We start from the raw sequence: 23,475 nt of genomic DNA, 5'->3' as shown, positions 1-23,475 counted from the left end.
TATGATATAAATGTTTTATTTATTTGGAATGCTCGACGATATGTGAATGTATATGTTTATCGGTGTAATATAAAGTTTTACTAGTTTGGAACATAGAAGGCTTGTAAAATTAACAAACGTTTTGTATTATACATTCTTTTTCAATATTTGTCATTCGCTTAAATTTAACAGCACTATATAAACGATATTCTGATCTACAAAATTCCTAATCCTAACACGTTGCGCACTCTCTTAAATATTAGATTACTGACCAGCCTTATTCCATACTCTACTATAGCTACTTACCCACATTTACACGTCCTATTAAAAAAGGAATATTTTATCATATTTAGATACAACACCAACAATACAACATGTTTTCTACATTATATCAAAGTGCATATGTTTACAATACATTTACCGATTGCATCGTTTTACCTATTGAAATATTTTGACTGAGATTTTTTTTTTAATTGACATGAGGGTTGATGTTGGTGTTTTCGCTGTCGAGACATCCAGTCTCGCTCTAATTGGAGGATCATGCGTGTCCTTTGTGGTTTTCTACTTTATTTTGTTTATTCCTAATTCATTTTCAATATTTTTTCATCAATAAACAACTGTTGCTTATAATTAAATAATTCTTGCATACGATTTCGTACTTCCGTAATTATCAATTTATTTGTGTTGAAATTTAGTTCCGATTTTGACATAGGATGGTATTTTATTTTTAAAGGGTTTATAAGTATTAAACGTTCATTTGAAATGAAATTTGAGACATCATATCAAACAAGTGCACATCGACGAAACATGAGTTTTTTAAAAGATGTAGAATACATATGATGGTTTTTGGGTAACATTTATCATGTTTATGTATCTCTCTTATTTTGTATAAAAATTTTCTGATTTTCATATAGTATCTCTCTGTTACCAGATTTGATTTACAAGTCTCTAATTCAACACGCAATAAAAATGCCGTCTGTTTATTATGTATATTGAGAAATTATACTCACCCAAAATAAATCCTGAAAAGAACAAATATGATTTAACATGTTCCTCCATATAATTCTTAAACATTCTACGAAGTATTAACTACAATTACTTGATTACGTGAAGATAAGTCAGGCTAATGAATACAATTATACGAAGTCAATTAAATGTTTGCCCTTTGAAATAGATTTTGTATTTATTTTCATATTTTAAATGGTTATTTTGATTTTTTCTTAAAATAATAAACTCATCATATATACATGGACTGAATTTTAGTAAGCCAGTCTGTTTGATAAGATTGAATTAGTTATGTCTAATTATCTTCAATTTTTAAAAATGGATCCTCTTGAATTCCATATGATGTCTATGTCGTGAAATGTCATTTGTTGTATTGGAAACTTCAAATAGAACTTATGTAAGTAGTAAAAGGGATACATGATTAGATCTCAAATCACCCACAGGAAGCAAACATGAAGTGAAATTCAAGTTTTTTGTTACGTTCAAATAGACAATATATAGTACGATTCTTTGAATGGTCAGATGTTGCATTATGGAGACATGTGGTAATGATATGGTTGCCTATTATTTGAAGAGTCCAGACTTACATTTGAATGGTTATTTGTTTGTATTCATGTGCATTGTATTCTGTTTTGTTTTGATTTTAATGTATTAATGACTTTGTGTACTGATTGTCTTTATTTTCTCGTTACTCTGTGACTATTGCTATTAGATCTACAAAATAAAGGTTAGCAAACGGAGTAATTTGTTATCAGTTTGTGGTATTATGAAATTGTAAAAAAACAAAACAAAACTTACGGCATTGGTGTAGAATTGCGAGGAACGCTGAAATGAGATTAATTATGTCACAAATAATCATATTTTGATTATAAAGTGTATTTGTATTGATATTTAGCACCTTTACAAAATAAAGATAGGGGTATTTTACCAGACGTATAATACATATTATAGCAACAATTCCAATATCCAAAGTAAAGAAAAATGGAAAATTCATAAAAACTGACATAATTAAACGTTATCAACCAACGGAATGAGTAGAAAACAACTCTCATATTCCAAACTTGGTACAGGCACTTTCTAAAGAATATGCTGGCTTAAACCTGGTTGTATAGCTACATAAACCTCACCTTTGTATGGCGTTGTTGATAGTGCTGTTAAATTGACGAAAGTACGTGAGCAACATGAACAGACATGTGGTTCATAAGTGTTTCTCGTTTCTCGTTTTTTATATAGATTAGACCGTTGGTTTTCCCGTTTGAATGGTTTTACACTAGTAATTTTTTGGGGCCCTTTATAGCTTACTGTTCGGTGTGAGCCAAGGCTCCGTGTTGAAGACCGTACTGTGACCTATAATGGTTTACTTTTATAAATTTTGACTTGGATGGAGAGTTGTCTCATTGGCACTCATATCACATCTTCTTATATCTATATAATAGGTTTAATTTTACAATAATTGGGATCCAGCACCCAAAACTGTGTAAGAATATATCACAGACTTGAAACCCAATTGACTGAAACATTCAAATAAACATACAAATATATCCAACAAAGACGGGAAGAAAAACGTTGAAGTTCATAGTAAATCTGACAATGACGTCCAAACAAAAGTTTTTGTAGTTGATAGCATATTGACAAAGACGCCGATAAATCAATTTTTGTTTTATTGATAATACATATATATTATACACTTTCTTGATAAAGTACCAATTATAAGTAAAATATTAATATGAGGATAAACAAAATGGAAACAACACTGTAAAAATCCCTTGCTTCCGAATCGAACCTCAGGGCTCATCTGCACCAGGAATAACTAATGTCAAAAACACAATAGCGGAATATACACATGGTTGCTATTTAATGATATGATCAAGTCATTAAATGTTTCCCACGAAGTGTACTTACATCAATGTTGCTAGAATGTGTTACGAAAAAGTGTTTTTTAACCGTTTAATCAACTTAATTTTCATCCATTTGGTGAAATTTTATGTGAACTTTCAAACATGCGTTTACATGTACCTTTGAGTAAACTTTTTTTATGAAAAGACCGAGTTTATCCACTCAAATTACCCCGTCATTGTTTTCTCATACTAATATGTCAATAACCGATTGGTTTTCGGATATATTAGATCATGAAATATGAGTTAAATGTTTTCATTACTAGTAATTTTCGCCTTATCTTTCATTTTTTATTTTAACATGTTCAACATTTTTGTGTCTACGTGATCCTACTTTCATCCAATAGAGCACGCACGTCATTGCAAACAGATGCGCGTTTTTCTTATTTTATTTTTTTTTTTTTTTTCGTTTGATATACAACAAGGAGATGTAGTATAATTGCCATTGAAACTACTATCCAGCAGAGACCAAATAAAGTAGATATGACCAGCTTTAGGTGACCGTATGACCTTCAACAATGAGCAATATTCATACCACATAGCAAGCTGTAAAAGTCCAAGGCGCAACAAAATGTAAATCTTCCTTCCATTTTGAATATAAAAATTATCACAAATGTACCGTTTCAATTTAATCACGTTAATAAAAAAAAAATATGTTTGACAGACGCGCGTTTCGTCTTCAAAAGACTCATTAGTGACACTCGAATCAAAACAATTTAAAAGGCCAATAAAGAACAAAGTTGAAGAGCATTGAGGACCCAAATTCCGAAAGATTTTGCCAAATACTGCTTTCACGGTAATCTATTTCTGGTAAAGAAAATCCTTAGTATTTCGAAAAGTGCTGACTACTGGACTGGTGATACTATCGTGGTGGAAACCTCCAACAGCAATGAAACGCATCATATATATATATACCAAGATTTACATAATGTACGCCAAACACGCGAAAGTTTCATTTACAAAATAAAACTCATCAGTGACGCTTGAATCAAAAAAGTTTAAAAAGGACAAATTAGGTTCGAAATTGAAGAGCATTTACCACCCAAAATTCAGAAAAGTTTTGCCAAATACAGCTTTAAAGGTAATCTATTCCTGGAATTGCAAGTGATACTTTACAGATATGGAAATGGTGCAGACAAAAAATAGTTTTCAGAAGGCGCCTGTAGTATGATTTATGAAGCTTCATCTTTTAAAAGCAGATAAGGTACCAATCAGAATGGAAACATACTCTGCATAAAAGAAATATCTTACCAACATTTAGTTTTCTATCAACAATGACAAAAAAAAATTAAAAACTAATTTCATTTGAATAAAACTTACCATGTAACTATAGTGTTGCTAAAATATAAAAATGTACAAAAAAAACATTTGTTTCCATGCGAATCGGCTTTTATGAAAATTTGTGTTTCTATCATAAATCATTAACTACTAAAACTTTAATTTGTGACTGTTGATTTTTGACATATAGAAAATTAATCTTGTCGAGTCGTTTACATTTTCATGATAGGTGGAGGCACACTTGATCGCATCGCATTCCAGAATGACCCAAAATGTGGAGAAACGTTATTTAGTGAAATTTTCTAATAATGAATTAATCAAAATTAAACATTTCTTACAGGAAAAACATGAAGCATAAATTTAATGCAAACAAATAAAAATGTTTTTGTGATATTTTTTCTTATGTTTGATATTTTAATCAAATAGTCCGTGTTGAGGAACTAACTGTAAACAAAATTACAAATTAACTAAACAGTCAAAAAACTTACACATACATGTTATATTCATACACTTTAAATTGATATGATTTATAATGTTATATCAAATTGTATTCAAATATGCAAATTGTTAGTTAGTAAATACAAGATACGATGTGAAATTTGATCAGTTTTGATTGTCGTATGGTGGCCTGATTTACTCATATCCGTGTTATTTTGCCCTTGTGCTTTGTTGTCTCATCTTTAATTAGTTAAGTCTGCCTATTTTTATAAAACAAAATAATATATGTAATATCTACTCAAACAAGTAGGGTTATAAAAAAAAATACTTACCTGCATGTAGTACATGCAAATAAATATGAGATCGGACTGAAAATACAAATGAAAAGAAATTATAATGTATTGTTGATTATAAGAACTTTTAGAGAATAGCTAAATAAAATCATAGCTCTGTATATTTAATAACATAGTTCTGTGAAAAAAATGTAGAGAAAGGGCAAAGGTATGAAAAGTACCAATCTCTTATGGTTGTGACATGTCAACCATTTCTCGCATGAAGTGATATTTCTCGTATCACACTGCTAAAAGTAAATAAGAACATAAGTATTATGTTTTTTTCTTTATGTTTTATAGGGGTATTGTATATTCGAAATTTCAAAGGATTTAACAATGCCTTCTGAAGTTTCTGTTTGGACGCCACATATTATTTTTTTTCCGCCTTTTCAAGAGCCATATCTTTGATAGAGAATATTTTTTTTAAATCGGTCTAATCAGACGTGGATCTGTGTTCTGTGTGCCCGAAAGAACCGCATCTCTAAGTTTTGAGAGATTTTTACATAAAAGTTAGTCCAAAACTATTACTGTTTAGGTGTCCAGTATAAAAACAGACGATTTCAATTGTCCTTTTTAATTTCAATATCAAAGTACAGATGGAACGGCTTTTGTTATTTTTGTAAATTTCATAATTTGTGAATGAAGTAGGGGTATATGTTAGATTGATAGATTGTCTGTCTATGTATTCTTTAATTCATACTTCTTTAATTATAGATTCAAATTAAAGATTTTTGAAATCTAAAACAATTTTGTTTGTGTCTTTAATTGTTGGATCGATAACATGTTTCTCGTGTAAAGAGGATATTGAATCCACAGTCTCGGGCTTGTTGCAGTGAAAAAAATGCAACAGAAATAAAGTGTCCAATTAACTTTAATCCGACTGTTGCGCAACACATTTGGTAGAATTGACATCAACTACATCTATCTTTAACAGTACTGCTACCAGCTAATCATCAGTCTGTCTCATTTGAATCAAATTTTCAAACAGTTACCTGTGGTGTACCTTAAGGTAGTATTTTGGGTCCATTCTTATTTTTGTATTATGTAAATGATATGTCTATTAGTTTTAGTTCCGATCGTAAATTATATTTATATGCTGATGATAGCAGAGTTTTATTTTCGCATAGGAACCCGGAGGTAATATCTGAAAAACTGGGAAAGGAACTCCAGTCTTGCAGTCAATGGTTAATAGATAACAAATTATCCCTTCATTTGGGCAAAACTGAATGTATTTTGTTTCGTTCAAAACGCAAACTTGCAAAGGTAGACAACTTTCAGGTCAGCTGCAATAACCATATTATTCCAGCTCAAAATTGTGTAAAATACTTAGGCCTATACATAGACAGACATTTGTCTGGGGAAATTATTGTCAGTATTATTTTACAAAAAGTGAATGCAAGACTCAAGTTCCTTTATAGACATGGTAGATGTCTATCAGAAAACTCTAGAAAAACCTTTTATACTGCTTTAGTGCAATATCATTTTGATTAGGCATGTTCAGCGTGGTATGATGGTGTGTGTAAAAAGTTGAAAAATAAGTTACAAATATTTCAAAATAAATCTGTTAGATTTATTAAAGATATGGGAAATAGAACTTCTGTAAATTTTAATGTATTAAATAGCATTGGTTTCTTGAATGTAGAAAATAGAGTCAAACAACTAAGACTCAACCATGTACATAAAATATTTTATAACAAAACCCTTACTACATGAAAGGCAATTTTACTAAGATCAAAGGTTGTCATAAGTATTCACCAAGACCTAGTGAATACAATTTGTTTAAACCACCTATAAAAGGGCAACAGACTTTAACATTTTATCATAATGCTATAAAGGATTGTAACTTGTTGCCAGATTAACTAAAGAGCAACAAAAACCTTGAATCTTATAAATCTGGTGTTAAAGATTATCTGTCAAAAAAAAGGAAAGCAACGATTTTAATAGCAATTTTTTTATTTTATTGATTGGCTTTTATATTCTAGACATTGTCATCGTAAATTTTTAATTTTAGCATAATTAGTGTGAAGCCTGCCAAAATCATGATTTCTTATAACTATATTTAATATTTTTAAGAACGTAACATAAAGGGACCCCATTGGAAATAAGCCGTATGGCTTTTACAGGCAATCCTGATTCGGTATCAGCAATTGTTTTAAGATTTTCTGATTTTAGTATGTTTACATGTCTGCTATTGTTTTATACTACTTTTGTAATGTTTTATGTTGATATTTGATCAAATAAATCTATCTATCTACCTATCTATCTATTTCTCTGTTTCCCAGAAGGCTCGACATATTGGGCATTTGGCGAACAACTCCCTAATTAAACATTGCTAACAATGCCAACCGTGCTCAGTGGGACTATATCCGTATTGTAATCATAAACAAGAGCAATGTAGAGGTTTTATTTTACATTATTGAAGGTAAAGGTATCTTATACCTTCTTTTGGTTGAATATCATAAATTCAATGGTTTGATGTAAGTAGGTATCTGAACTGACATGTATAGTCTTTGACTATAACAAGCGGCTAAATTCTAACTGAAATGTGTTAAGTGTTCCTTTCCTACCAATGTGTCAAATTTCAAATTCATATCATTGGCGGAGTCTTACTCAATGTATCGTCCTCAAACTAAAGATTTAGAGATCGTTACAATGACATATCTCAGGAAAGACAATGTGAAATATATGTGAAATGTGTATTTCATATTCGAACTGTTTTTGTATTCGGTGGTCGGTAACATAATCTAAAAGAAATTAGTAGAACCATATTCATGATAGTGTTAGGATGACTAAAAATAATATCATGCTTGTAAGACATGCTGTGTTAAGTGATACGTAAAAGCATATTTTTGTAGAATTTTATCTTTATTATCACCTTGAAAATTCGAAGAAGCTTGACAAAAAAAAGGACAATCCATGTCATGGATAATGATATGTACAGATGTTTTCTTAATGCTTTAAATGACAATACTTACTTCTGGTAACATTCAATTTGTTGCTGATACTTCGAAATCTGTTGCTTATAATCGTCAATCAGTCCCTGATTCCCAGAAATCTTACTATCCTGCATAGACATTCTATAAGATATTGATAACATGCTATCTCAAAGAGGAAAAGTTATACAAAAAAAAGTTATTTCGTTCTATAAGAGAATATTTCAGTTATATAGATAATACGATCTGTTACATTGAAAGATTAAGACATTTTAGCTTGTTTTTTTTTTAAATTCATTTCATCAAAAAAATAATCATTTAAACTATTTGTTAAGCAAACTGTGGTATTTCTTTATTATTGAAATGATATCGAAAGTTGGATATCAAATATAAAAAACAACATTATACTCTGTTACCAATCATCAAACTCATTGTACTGTTTTGGCCACGGCTTTCTCACTTCGTATTCGACTAACGAGTTTGAATAGCACTTTGTATCGTTTGGCTGCCATTTTAGATAAGAAGACATTTCATTAAAAAAATGAGCCAAACCAAACTAGCTCATGTTTGAATACACGGAAACATAGAACTTTTTGAATGACATTTTCAATATAGGATGGATTTTTGATGATTGTTTTTTTATATAGCGGTCACATATGTATAGACCTAGTTTAACTACGTACCTTTCGACTTTCGTTTTTTGTAAAAGACCCAAATCATTTAAACTATTTGTTAAGCAAACTGTGGTATTTCTTTATTATGAAATGATATCAAATGCTGGATATCAAATATGAAAAACAACATCATATTATGTTACCAATTATCAAACTCATTGTACTGTTTTTGCCATGGCATTATCAGTTCGCATTCGACTTAAGAGTTTGAATAGCCCTTTGGTATCTTTCGCCTTTCTTTTAAGATTATAAGAAATTATTCAGTAATTAACTTAATTAATACATCTATATTGCTGCTGCAATGCAATGTCATGTATTCACAGTAGGAGTGCAAATCACACAATTTATAATTTGATTAGCCTTTGAATTTGATCACTGATTAATTTCCTGATGACACATGAAACTACGGTTGATTCCCTAATAATGTCTGGTGTCACAGATTTGCTTCAAATACGTCACAAATACATAATTTATTAACATTATTTCTATATTGGTTTGGTTCGTGTTACTCCGTCTTTAGTTTTCTGTGTTGTGTTTTGTTTACTGTTGTGAGTCTTTTTATATTTTTTCTGTTTTTTGTCATAGCATTTTCTGTTTGTTTCCGTCCCTGTGGTATATTTCGCCTCTCTTCTATAAACAGTACAAGGTCACTTGAATAAAAAAAGTTCTACTTTAATTTCAACAATAAATGATTTCTCAAAAGATACCTTTTCTTTAAATTGATTCTCTAAACGTTTGCTTTGTAGAATGTTTTTATAGAATAACTGCAAAAGACTATGGTTTGCAAAAGGTTATATCTTCTATCCATAACATCAATCCTAATGCGTTTTTAACGAAAAGTTCACTGAAAGTGTTTTTTCAAAAGCAAACATCATCTTCAACCGACGCCAGACCGAAATAATCATGGGTTGAGTCCAGTTTTAGACTGTGTAGTTTCAATAGAGTCAGTGACCTACATGTAATAACAGTACTTAAATCAAAATTTTAATTCCAAAACAACTTTTAAACAATAATACTCGACATTGTTTGGAATGGTATGTTTGATAGACTTGTACCGGCCGACAAAGCACCCAATTATGTGGTGTGGTATGCCGTAAATACTACACAGACGTTCTTAAGAATTAAATTTTAAATTCATCTACATTCAAGGTCGTGCGCTCCATAGAGAGTCATATAGTAAACAAAAATATCATAACCACATCACAGCTTAAGGCCTCTTCTGAAAATTTGAAGGTTCCTACAATGTATTGGTTACCTAAACTACACAAAAAACCAGTGAAATATCGGTTCATCTCGGCCTTTAGTAAGTGTTCTACAACTAATCTTTCGGTGCTTTTAACTAGTTTCTTAACTACTATCAAAGCACTTGTCATAAACTTTTGTAATAAAATAGTGGAATTAACTATTTTTGGAATGTAAAACAAATTGTGGATGTTTTAGATGAATTACGTGCTTTTGATGGTCCTGTTGACAGTTTTGAATTGTCAACGCTTTACACTACACTTCCACACAATCTTATCAAACAAAAGTTTTCCTATTCAATTAAATGGTCGTTTGGTAAATCTGAATGCAAATATATTTGCTGCAACTCATTCAAAGCTTTCTTCTCTAATGAGAAAGGTAAATATGCTAGATATACTTACTGGAGGTTTGATGAGATGATTGAATCTGTTAATATTTTCCTTGATAATATTTATGTACGTTTCGGCAACAAAGTGTATCGACAGATTGTAAGTATTCCTAAAGGCACTAATTGCGCCCCTTTAATAGCAGACTTGTTTTTGTACTGTTATGAATCACAGTTTATGACCAAACTCAGTGAAGACCCGTTTAATTGCTTTTAATTGATAAATTCAACAGCACTTACCGTTATCTTGATAATATTTTGTCGTTAAATAATCAAGATTTTTCTAAATGTACTGCCAAAATTTACCCAAAGGAACCTACTTTGAATAAATCAAATGTAAACGCTAATAACTTTCCTTTCCTAGATTTAGATATTTCAGTTTTACATGGGAAACTCCACACTAAAATTTACGACAAAAGGGACGATTTTTCGTTCCCTATTGTTAATTTTCCTTTTTTCCATCTAATGGTGTTTAAATTTCACAGCTCGTTCGCCCGTGTCTGTTGTGACGTTTTAGATTTTAACGAACGTAATCTATGTATTACTGGTATATTATTAAGTTAGGGATTTCGTTACCACACATTACTTAAAACTTTTACTAAATTCTTCCATAGATATAAAGATTGGGGTTTGAAGTTTGGTTGTACCTGTAGAAATCTTATTTCAAACGGGATATCACATTTTAATTTTTACGGAGATGTTGTTTACCGTTCCCGGAAATTTAGAAACGATCCTGGTAAACTTATCGATCCTTTAAATAAACTTATTCTAAAAGGTTACCAATTCAACACTGTAATTAGATCGTTGAATATTGTTTTCATTTGTATTAATATTGATTTTGTTATCAGTAAATTAAAAGCAAAACATCTACAATCTGTCGATTCATGTATCTTGGCATTGCACAATGTCATGTTTTTCTCTGACTGTCTATGACGTCTTTAAATAAATCCATTAGATGTTGGATGTAAAGTGATTGATAATTTAGTCTTGGATGCATGATTTTTTTTTAGTTGTTATTGGCTCTGAACTAGCTGTCAGTAACTGCGAGTACTTAATGTCTGTTTGTTGTTGGGATGTACAAGTACCCGGCCACGTCCACTTTGTGTTTTTGTTAAATGTATTTCTATTTGTGTCCATCTGATGAGTTAAGCCATTTTCAACTGATTTTTATAATACGTTCTTATGTTGTACTCTTACACCACTGTCCCAGGTTAGGGGGACGGTTGGGATTCCGCTAACATGTTTAACCCCGCCACATTCTGTATGTATATTCCTGTCCCAAGTAAGGAGCCTGTAATTCAGTGGTTGTAGTTTGTTGCTGTGTTACATATTTGTTTTTCGTTCATTTTTTTTGCACATTAATTAGACCGTTAGTTTTCTCGTTTGAATTGTTTCACATTTGTGATTTCGGGGCCTTTTATATCTGACTATGCGGTATGGACTTTGCTCATTGTTGAAAGCCGTACGGTGATCTTTAGCTGTTAATTTCTGTGTTGTTTGGTCTCATTTGGAGTGATGTCTCATTGGCAATCATACCACATCTTCTTTTTACATTTACGTTTGTGTGAAGAGCCCGAATTCACAGACACCACATCCAACATGCCCACTTTCATACTATGATATACAATAAGTAGTTGCAGCACAAGGGATTTTGTCCATCTATTAAATATAAAGTCTAAAAAACATTAAGACTCTCTTTGGAAGATATTTTCATCAGAAGAATAATCAGGGATCAAATTCAATGGCAGTTCAAATTATAAATTGTGTTATTTACACTTCTACTATGGATACCGTTGCATTGCAGCAGCAATATAGAAACATTATGAATTGCTACTATAAATTGTGTCGCTAATGACGACATTTACTGGCACCTTAATATTCTGAAGATATAACACGTAACTACCAACATGTATATATCAAACTACTTCTTCTCTTTACCGTTATCAGTAAAAAAAATTTCTTCCTTTGCTTTAAGAATATTTCAATATGTAAATTTGGGGAGGTACAGACTATTTTTGTTAATATGGACAACAAAAAGGGACACTACATCTACCTGTATTCAAGGCTCTGTACTTGCTGTTCAAGGTAATTGTTTCTCTGTCCCAGAGTCTCCTTTTCTCGTTCCAGTCCTGATACTTGTCCATTAGTTTCCATTCTGAAATTGATTTTATTCATATTTTCTCACAAAATATTTTTCAAACTAAAAAAAGACAATCATACTGTATCTTTTATTTATTGTATTACATGTAATTGTTGATCTTTTACGAGAACGCATATCTTTCATCGGTAGTGCCGTATTACTCACAATTTGCTTTTTTGCTTTTCAACGTTTGTAGAAGGTTTTGACATTTTAATAGTGTTGCCTCTGGAGTAATCGATAGTTGAAAGCGCAACTGGTACAGTTAAAATTGAAACCGTGAAAGTTATTTTATATATCCTAATGGCCCTTGCTTTGATTCCGTTTGAGAATTATGTTATATACCCAGCAGTACGCGAACGAAGTTGAATTCTCACACACATGTGCACCTCATACTTTAAATGCATTTCCTACTCATAAACGCTTTTCTCTGAATAGACATACGAAATTGCTGCCATCTATTAACCTATGAAATATATATATATAGTCAAACCAGTAAACAAATTGTACCTGGCAACTAGATTAGATAAAATGTGGTATTTCTATTTGTTCAATCATTTGTCATCATGATGATATATCATGATTGCATTTTCTGAGACGAACAAATATTTTATACTTTGAATCATGATGTGGTTCCGAAAGAAAACAGATGTTCACAAATTAGATTTTAAATGACTAATCATTTTTTCGTCAAAGGTGAAATGTTAAGGTAGTTTGCAGCATCATCTAGGTTTTGTTTTATATATGCTGTGACATGTTTTACACATCATTCTCATTCCGTTTTTATTAAAAATGTTAGATATGATAAATTAGTCTTAACTAAAAATTACCTGCTGCTATTAAGTTCCTGTGTCAACCGATTAACTTCTTGTTGGTGACTGTCTGTAATACTTGAAAGCCTTTTGATGCAAGATAAAGATATATTTACCCTCTATAACTAGTTTACAGTTAAGGGTAAGATATATAATATATAAATGAATTGACTCAAACAATCTAACGTTCTGTTATGGTGTGTTCCTTTTAAATCAATAATAAAGCAAGTTCTCATATTCTTCTTTTACTCGAGAAAGAACAAAAAAGAAAATTGGCATCTTGTGATAATCTACTATTAAAAATCATAAAATGGAAATACAAATATATAATTCTTTTTTGTTTATCTTTTCAATAAGGCGATATCTGCAACATGAACGTTCATATCCAAAGATATAGAAAGATGAAAGAGTAAATGAAATATGGGATTCATATAAAAATTTCGAAAATATAAGACAATTCTCTTTATCATTCATTATATTGAAGTAATATTTTTTTTTTAAATTTTGATTTTCCATTCTTTTAAACTTATAATATATGGTAAATATTTTCAGTTGGTTTATTTCAAACGTCACTGAAGAGAGATACAAAGCGCGCGTCAGGCGTACCAAATTATTATCTTTGTATAATCAATGAGTATTTATGCGTGTGGGCGTGTGGTTGTTAGCGAGAATGAAACACACAGAGATATTGATATATGATAAATGCAACAATAACTTTAAGATATCCATCACCAATTCAAATAAAACTTTTACCTGTTTTTAAGGTCTTGTACTTCGTTTTCAAGGGTGTTTGTTTTCTGTTCTAAGTCTTCCTTTTGGCTTTTCAGAACTGATATATTTCCATTTGCTTTTGTTCTGTAATCGATTATAATTCGATCTGATTGAAATTGGTATAGAAATTTTCAATTTTATTTTTTAAGGGTATTTTCTTTAGTAGACGGGTTGAATCCCATTGTGCTGATATGTGATTATTTGTCTGACCCTTTCATAAATCATAAAACGTTGCAGACACCTTAATCAAAGAATTCTTTTAAATGCATGGTTTTGTAAACAACACACTCTTTTAGGTCAGGACACTATAGGAATACTCGAAATATGTGAATCACAAATGAATATGTACAGTTGAGTTATGAATATCAAATTGTAGTATTTCCGTTGATGTTAACATATCATAACTCAATAAATTAAAATAAATATTATCCACATCTTTGTCAAATTGATAAAGATGTTGTCACCTTGATTTTTCTAACTCACCTATATTTATGTTTTGCAAAATGTCATGTTTAAATTTACGTGAAGTAAAAAATAGAGAATGTTTCGATATCCACAAGTTGTATTTGCGCGAAAAAGTGTGATTTGTTTTTGTTTGCACTGTGCTGTGTTAATATTCAGATAGGTTGACACGACTTTCAATAGATCTAGGTTTTTGGACACTATTTGTTTGTCGTGAACGTTCACAAGTCTCATTAACTTCCTTGATACTATTTCTTAATACTATCGTAAGATACTAAACAATACCTAATGCTACCGAGGTCTTGGTTCAGCTGACGAACTTCTTGCTGGTGTTCATCTGTTTTACTTGAAAGCCTGATAACACATAGTGGACGGTAAATTTAGGATAAAATGATTTAACACATGACATGCATGGGGTAATAAAGATATACAGATAAATACTAACACATTTCATTGTAGCTAATATAAAAGATTGGACTTTGAAAATCTCAATTTTTGGTCGTTGCGTTTGTCATAAAGATTTTAAATACAGCAATGAACTGCACAATAGATGGAAACATGTTGCACATGCGTAGATATTGGTACATTGATGGTTTCAATTATATAATAATTTCGAAAATAAATGAAATTTCCATGCATAATTTTATTATTAAAGGACTTATATTTCAGAAAATCAAATAATATGGTTACCTGTTATTGAGGATCTGTACTTGCTCCTCAAGTTTTCTAGCTTTCTGTTCCAAAGCCTCCTTTACTTTTTTCAGTTCGGATGTGTGGGCATTATCACTTAGTCTGTAAATAATTATAGTGTGATTTCGTATTAGCCTAAAGATGTTTGATTTCGACATGTATGTTTAATACGATAGTGTGGAGAACTTACTTGCATTGCTATGTGTTATCTACGGTGCGAAAAGAGATGTTATCCCCATAAACAAATTTTTTTAACCGGATATATACATTTTTTTTAATATCGTTGCGTTTAGATATATATATTATATATATATATACAGTCACAGAAATAATTATATAAAAGTGCGTCTAAACAAGTGACAACTCTACGACAGATTCCTCCATTGGATCACCAGTGAAGGTGGTACACGACTGAAAACACATTTTATATTCATAACTTCTCTTAATATCAGCACAACAATGTTAAACCTGCAAATTTGCGGAAGCTAATTTTCTTTCTCCTCTCGCCGGGATTCGAACTCATGATATTGGGATATTGCGACAACACCGCCTGCACTGTGTCAATCGCTCTATATCACTCGGCCACCTAGACTGAACTAATAATTCAGCTTCCAGTGGCCTAGTGTTACCTTTCCTCGTCAGTAGAATCTATTGTTGTAACACAGTATATGATATATTAGGCATGGAGATGGAATTTATTGCAGATTAGCTTAATATCTATCGTAAAGGATCGTTAGACACAGTCACGGAAATAACAACTCTACGACAGATCCATCCATTGGATCACCAGTGAAGGTGAAAAGTTAAATCACAAAAATACTGAACTCCGAGGAAAATTCAAAACGGAAAGTCCCTAATCAAATGGCAAAATCAAAAGCACAAACACATCAAACGAATGGACAACAACTGTCATATTCCTGACTTGGTACAGGCATTTTCTAATGTATGATATACGACTGATAACACATTTTATGTTCATAACTACTCTAAATATCAGCACGACAGTGTTGTCTCGATATCCCAATAACATGAGTTCGAATCACGGCGAGGGAAGAACAAACTTTGCTTCTGCAAATTTGCAGATTTTACATTGTTGTGATGATATTTAGAGCAGTTATGAATATAAAATGTGTTTTCAGCCAATGGATGGATCTGTCGTAGAGTTGTCACTTGTTTAGACGTACTTATCAAAATGATTATTTCTGTGACTGTATCTTGCGATCCTTTACGATAGATATTTAGCTGGACACAGCGCAGACGGTGTTGTCTCGATGTCCCAATAGCATGAGTTCGACTCCCAGCGAGAGAAGAACCAAAAATTTGCTCCAAAAATTTGCAGATTTAACATTGTTGTGCTGATATCTAGAGTAATTATAAATATATACGTTCGTACATAGTGTTCAGTCTGTCAGGCCCTAAAGTTCTTATTTTTTTATCCTAAAGGCTTTTTTAGTTCTTCGGTAAATTATAAAAAATAAAAATTTCATGCATATAAGTCAATTTTTTTTTCATTTTAAGCTTTCGATTCTTGAATCCTTAAAAATGTTATTCCTTCATCATGTTCATGTAATGTTTATTGGAGTCAACTTGTTCAATTGCTGCTGCATCATTCTCATAACCAAATGTAAACAACTTATATATTTGGTCACTGTTTCAATGTGTAGTGTGTATTAAACGTTTTCATTTGTACAAATAAGTGTTACGGTAAAACCTATACAATACCTTGTGCTACTTAAATCTTGTTTCAGCAGACTAATTGCTTTTTGATGTCCTTCTGTAATGTTTGAATGCCTGAAAACACATTGTGAAAATGTTCACTTAAATGATTTTAAGTCATATTATGGGAATAATTCAAAGTTTGGTGACAATGGTGAACGCATCTTTCCCATCAAACTTGACATTAAGGATATTACAGATACAGTTAGGTCTGCCTCATATCTTGGCTTACATCTAGAAATTGAATATGAGGGTCGGTTGAGAACAAATCTTTACGAGAAAAGAGATGTCTTCAGTTTTTCAAATGTGAACTTTCCAGTTCTATGTAGCAACATTCCAGCAGTCTCTGCATATGGAGTATATATCTCCCTGTTGATACGATATTCTAGTGTTTGTATTTCCTATCATTGAACCAAGAGTTCCAATAAGTGATGTTTAAGACATCCTTTGGAAAATTTTACTGACGTCATCACCCGTTGGATGGCCGTTATGGAATATGTTCCAGTAGTCGTAACATCATTCCCGTCCTATTTTCCTCGAATTTTACCTACCGAATTAGACTTATCACCATGTTTGTTCTCGCATGAGCAACACGACGGATGCCAAATGTGAAGCAAGACCTGTTCACCCTTTCGGAGAATCTGAGATTCCCCCTCCAAGGATTTGGTCGGGTTGCTCAGTCTTTAGTTTTCCAAGATGTGTGTTGTGTACTTCTTGTGGTTTTTCGTTCTTTTGCCACGGCTTTATCAGTTTATTTTCTACTTATGAGTTTGAATGTCACTTTGATATCTTTCGCCTCTCTTTTAAAGCATCCATAGAAAGCACAATATGGAAAACTTTAGACAGAATTTGAATATGAAATATGAGCAATATGAAAATAGGAAGTTGTGGTATGATTGCCAATGAGACAACTCTCAACAAGAGACCAAATGACACAGAAATTAACTTACTATAGGTTACCCACCGTAAGGCCTTTAACAAAGAACAATGCCCATACCGCAGTCAGCTGTCAAGAGTATATGAGAGAGAGAGAGAAATTATGTAGGAAAAGAAGGTTAGCAGAGGGGAAAGAAAACCTTTGATATAATAAAAGATATCTGTACGATGAATTTGTTTTGAATCATTAAATATAGAGTGTACCTTTTATTTAGATCTTGTACGTCCTCTTCCAACTTTCGTGTTTTCTGTTCCAGTGCTTCCTTTTGTTTCTTCAGTTCTGATATTTGAGCACTATCTTGTATTCTGTAATCGATTATGATATGATTCCATATAAAGATATTGTTTGAAATTGATATAAAACACAAAATATAGATTTAATGTTTTCCAATGTTAATCCTTCAAGGGTTTAATCGTTATGTTTTGGTAGAGGGGTAATTAATACCTTACCTTTCTTGGAATTAGTTTGGTGTTATATACGCGGAACTTCAAAATGTAGGTTATTTCTATATAATTATGAGGCTGACTTCATACAGGAACTTCTTAGGAAGAAAGATAAGAAGTTAGCAATATCCTTTAACTTTACTTTCCGCTATATAGATGATGTTCTCTCACTCAATAATTCAAAATTTGGTGACTATGTTGAACGCATCTATCCTATCGAACTAGAGATAAAGGATACACCAGATACAGTTAAGTCAGCCTCATATCTTGACTTACATCTAGATATTGACAATGAGGGTCGGTTGAAAACAAAACTTTACGACAAAAGAGATGATTTCAGTTTCCCAATTGTGAACTTTCCATTTCTATGTAGCAACATTCCAGCAGCGCCTACATACGGAGTATATATCTCCCAATTGATAAGATATTCCTGGCTTGTATTTCCTATCATGATTTCCTTGATAGTGGGTTTGCTTCTCACAAGGAAGCTATTAAACCAAGAGTTCCAAATGGTGAAGTTGAAATCATCCCTTCGTAAATTTTACGGACGCCATCACGAGTTGGTTGACCGTTATGGAATAACCGTTTCACAGATAATATCGGATATGTTCCTTATGTCGTAATTACAATCCACTTCCTTTTTCACCACGAATGTGACCTACCGAATTAGACTATTTACCTGATTTGTAATAACATGAGCAACACGACAGGTGACACATGTGGAGCAGGATCTGCTTACCCTTCCGGAGCACTTGAGATCACCCACAGTTTTTGGTGGGGTTCGTGTTGCTTAGTCTTTAGTTTTCTATGTTGTGTCTTGTGTACTATTATTTGTCTGTTTGTCTTTTTATTTTTTAGCCATGGCGTTGTCAGTTTATTTTTGATCTATGAGTCTGACTGTCCCTCTGGTATCTTTCGCCCCTCTTTTAGAATGAAGGTTGAAACATTTACAAAAGTTGACTTCCCCGTTCTTAATAAAGTACAATTTGCCTTTATTCCTGAATTTGAATATTTTCTTATTACATAAACATGATAAAGCAATTATATATTTAGTCAACAATATAACTAGTGTACAAATTTTACTATAACACATTGTTTAAATAAAACTAATGTAACTTGCATTTGTCCAAAAGCTGACAGTACCTCAATCGTTAGTCATTTTCAAATCCAATTTCATGCTTATAATTGCGTTTATTTCACTTATTTCTTTTGCAGTACGTCGAAGGTTTAAAAAAATGGTTAAAATCACTTCCTTTATAATTTAAGGTACATGTAAAAACACGTCAACTGACTTGTCTGAGAGGTAATTAAAGAATTAAAACAGTCATCAATTGGTTTATTACAATATTGTATAATCATTGCATCAAATAAATGAAGCCATTATAAGAACTTGCTGTCGCTATTCTTGACTTATTAGCAACCGTTTAATACAATGAACAAGTGAAGATGTTCCATAGACACTGAATACTTTGGTAGTAGTTAAATGATTTCTTTCAAAACATACATATGACAAAATGAACAATTGAAAAATGACTCTAAAAACAAACATAGTATTATAGATTAAGCAATATGTAAAGTTTAAATCCCAATGGGAAAAAACTAAGTTAATACATTTTGTTAACTGAAATTCAATATAAATAAACCAAAAGCATATATGAAACAGAGAAATTTTTCAGAATGATAAGCCGATACAGATATAATTACTTTTGATTATTTGAAAATGTACTTGATCACAACTACAGATTAAGATTATCCTATATCTGGTACATGCCTGTTTGTGCCGTGGGTATAGAGTGCCGCTTTCATATTTCAGTAAATTTCAGCGTTATTTAGATATTGTTATGGTGTGATCAAGTCCTTTTGATTTCCCTCTATAAGCATAATATATGAAATGATAAAACTATACAAAACCTAGTGCTACTAAATTCTTGGTTCAGCCGACGAATTTCCTGTTGATGTCCATCTGTATTATTTGAAAGCCTGGTAAAATATTTTTATAGATAAAAGTTAAATTGTAAGTTTGTGATTAAACAAATCTTAATAAACACACATTTATAAAGAATCACTTTGATTTCTTGTCATTAAAGGGTCAAAATGAATCGATTTAAGATTGTTATTACAATTTTTGATGATACAACATGTATGCGACAATTGATTTTTTAAGGGAGGTGATGATTTTGTAATATGATTAATAATAAAAGGGACCATTAATGGTAATATAAAAATAGCAAATTATTCTTGGACAAGGTACCTTTTATTTAGGTCTTGCACCTGCTCTTCAAGCTTTCTTGTTTTTTGTTCTCTGAACTCATTTTGTTTTTCTTTTAGTTCTGACATTTGTGCATTTTCTTTTGACCTGTAAAAGATTATGATTTGATTTCAGATTCAAATAATGTTTAATTAATAATAAGGCACAATAATGTGCAACTAATACTAATTTGCAGTTCTTGTATTTATCGTCCTTGTAATAGGTCATTATCTATCAGTAGACTAATTTAAAAGATTTTCCATACTAGTCCCATAGCCAACATGAACTCTTCGCCACTCTTTAAATGAAAAAAAAAGATCCGTTTATGAAACCAGTTTGTTGAATTGTTTGTATTATTAACACTGCACTTTATGTGTTGCATAATCCTAAATATGTGATCCCCAATAATTTAAGTGAATGTCGCACGGATATGTTCAATTTGCCTTTATCTCTGAATATGAATATGATATTTTCCTCTTTATCATGTTTATATTTCAAAATGAAAGTTCAACAATTAATCTATTATAATAGCGGTCCATGGTCAATAAAGTTAACAAAGTGTTGGAAATTGCATATGTTTGACAACTGACATCGTCTTAATGATAATTTATCAAAAACAAAAACAAAAATATGTTTACATATACGATGGGGTCTTCAAAAGTAAAGAACATTCCGGAAACACACATGATATATAAGGTTCCTTATATATCTCTTATAAAAACAAAATATAGTGTTAACTGTTCTCTATAAAATATCTTTCAATCTGTATAAAATATTTTATATATTATAAATACGATAACTCGTAAAATTTATGCGATATCTTATATATTTTATGAGCTATTAGATTTATTTTATTTTATCGATTTATAAATGAATTTTGCCTTTTTCCCATAATATTCTTTCTTTATAAAATAATTTATACGTTATTTATATATAAAGACATGAAAGATTGCAGATATTTACATTCAATTATATATCTTTTAAAGTTTTCATCATTAGATATTTCATAAGTTTTAAGTTTATAAGATATTTAGTATACTTTATGAGACATGTTTTATGATTAATATGATATCAGATAATATATTTTCAATTTTATATCTATAAAGATATCTTATAAAGTTTTTAAGATCCATTATATACTTTAAATAATAATTTATATTAGACTGTAATTTTCTTTAAATATTTCATACGATATCTTATATAATCTATAGGATGTCTTGTATAAGATATAAGATAATTGTACTATTGTTTGACTGTTGGTCTTTTTCTTGTTTAGCCATGGGGTTGTCAGTTTATTTTCGACTTATGAGTTTAAATGTCCCTTTGGTATTGTTCGCCTCTCTTTTTAAAATTATCTTTCAGATATTTTATATGATCTATAGATATCTTTTTCCTTTCTTAGATATCTAAGATGTCTTATACAATTAATAAAAAATATATATAATTTAACTTATGATATATGGGATATATTTTATCAGATATATATATATAGGATAGAACGTTGTTTTCAATTTAGACTTGTTTATATTTTTTCGTTTGGGCTTGTATTATATTTGCCTTCGGGTTTATATGATCCGTTCATCCTATTTTGACTCTTTCAAAATTCAAGAGTCTATCCTAAATTGAGGTAAATTATATGGCCTTCCAAATACCTTTTCGATTCCTAACATCACTGAAGAGACATTAATTGTCGAAATCCGGATATGGTGTACAAAAACCTTTGCACCTTTTGTTTGCGGTATACCATCTTTTCCGCAAGTTTATTGTTTTCTGTTTAGTACTAAATTTATAATTGAGATCCATTTATTACATCGGTGATCCGTTTATTTGGCAATCGCCAATGGCAGTCAGCAGGGTTTAAGGACATCAGTTGTTTGACCTGCTTGTCAAATGCGTTTTGTTAAAATATACTTTTTCACTCATTTGATCTTTTGGAAAATGTTGTTTGTGCTGTATTTAGACCACTCTACCAAGAAATTTGTTTTGCATGCACACGTATAAAAATTGCGGTTTTTATCCAACGCAATCATAGGATAGAACGTTGTTTTCAATTTAGACTTGTATATATATATATATATATATATATATATATATAAATGTGAGTTTGACATCATATAAACTATAGATTTTAAAAAATAAAAAATATCTTAAATTTCTTATAAATATAAATATTGTGTGCAATAGAAAGCTTTAAGACAAAACAATACCTTTTGCTACTAAATTAATTTTTCAGCTGACGAATTTCCTGTTGATGTTCAACTGTCTTTGTAGAAAGCCTGATAACATATGTGAAGATATAGTTTCAAAAAATTACATTCGTTAAGCATATGGTTTATTTAACCTGTAAACTTATGCTTATTTGATTGTTGATAAAGCCAATCATAAAAGATTACAGACTTGTTGTTATACACGCAAGAGGTGCGTTTCATCTACATAAGAAATATTAGTGGAATTTAAATAAAAACAGTTGCAATGCAAAATGAAATACGCAGTGTAAGAGATTTGAAAACAAAACGTTCAAAATAGTTGTAGACTATTAATGCATGTAAAAAAACAATTTGAAAGTGTTTCAAATAATTCGACAACATTTTATAGACTTACAGCATTATCATTGATATTTCATAACAGTATAGGAGTGCCGACTATTGAGCTGGTGATAATCTTGGGATCGAACTATTCTCCACCAATGGCATCGAACCAGTTGTTGTGAACACTCATTAAAGATACCAGGATTACAATTTAAAACGCAAGAATCGCGTGTCGTCTACATAAGACTCATCTCATCATTTGTGTATACAAAAATGAAAACATACGAATGAGTATGTGTGTTTGCTGAATCGAAGAGAGATATAAGATAACGTATGATAAGAGATACAAAAGTGATGTATTACAAAATCAAATTATATATACCTCTTGTTCAGGTCTTCTACTTGCTTTTCGAGATTTCTTATTGTCTGGGTCAGACCTTCCTTTTGTTGATTCAGCTCATATATATGTAAGTTGTCTTTTGATCTGTAATCGATTATGATTAGATTTCCTATTAAAATGGTGTTTTAATAATAGCTTCTTTGTTTTCATATGGATATTTTATGTGCACG

The 23,475-nt window shown here is 31.0% G+C and overlaps 1 protein-coding gene across 1 annotated transcript; it reads right to left on the bottom strand.

Moving 5' to 3' along the window:
- Positions 1–1,778: 1,778 nt before the first annotated feature.
- On the bottom strand, positions 1,779–22,653 carry LOC127714020 (myosin-10-like). The gene is made up of 14 exons (XM_052219969.1): positions 22,585–22,653; positions 20,381–20,485; positions 20,041–20,109; positions 17,890–17,991; positions 16,756–16,824; positions 15,034–15,135; positions 14,629–14,697; positions 13,864–13,965; positions 13,129–13,197; positions 12,215–12,316; positions 7,903–8,004; positions 4,928–4,963; positions 4,200–4,217; positions 1,779–1,809 (listed from the first exon to the last, which is right to left on the bottom strand). The coding sequence occupies exons 2-14, from the start codon at positions 20,464–20,466 to the stop codon at positions 1,779–1,781; spliced, it is 957 nt and encodes a 318-aa protein (XP_052075929.1). The 5' UTR covers positions 20,467–20,485; positions 22,585–22,653.
- Positions 22,654–23,475: the final 822 nt, after the last annotated feature.

The sequence above is a fragment of the Mytilus californianus genome, unplaced genomic scaffold (genome assembly GCF_021869535.1).
Source record: "Mytilus californianus isolate M0D057914Y unplaced genomic scaffold, xbMytCali1.0.p SCAF_9, whole genome shotgun sequence".
In the NCBI taxonomy this organism is placed as follows: domain Eukaryota; kingdom Metazoa; phylum Mollusca; class Bivalvia; order Mytilida; family Mytilidae; genus Mytilus; species Mytilus californianus.
This window is presented reverse-complemented; position numbering and strand designations above follow the sequence as displayed.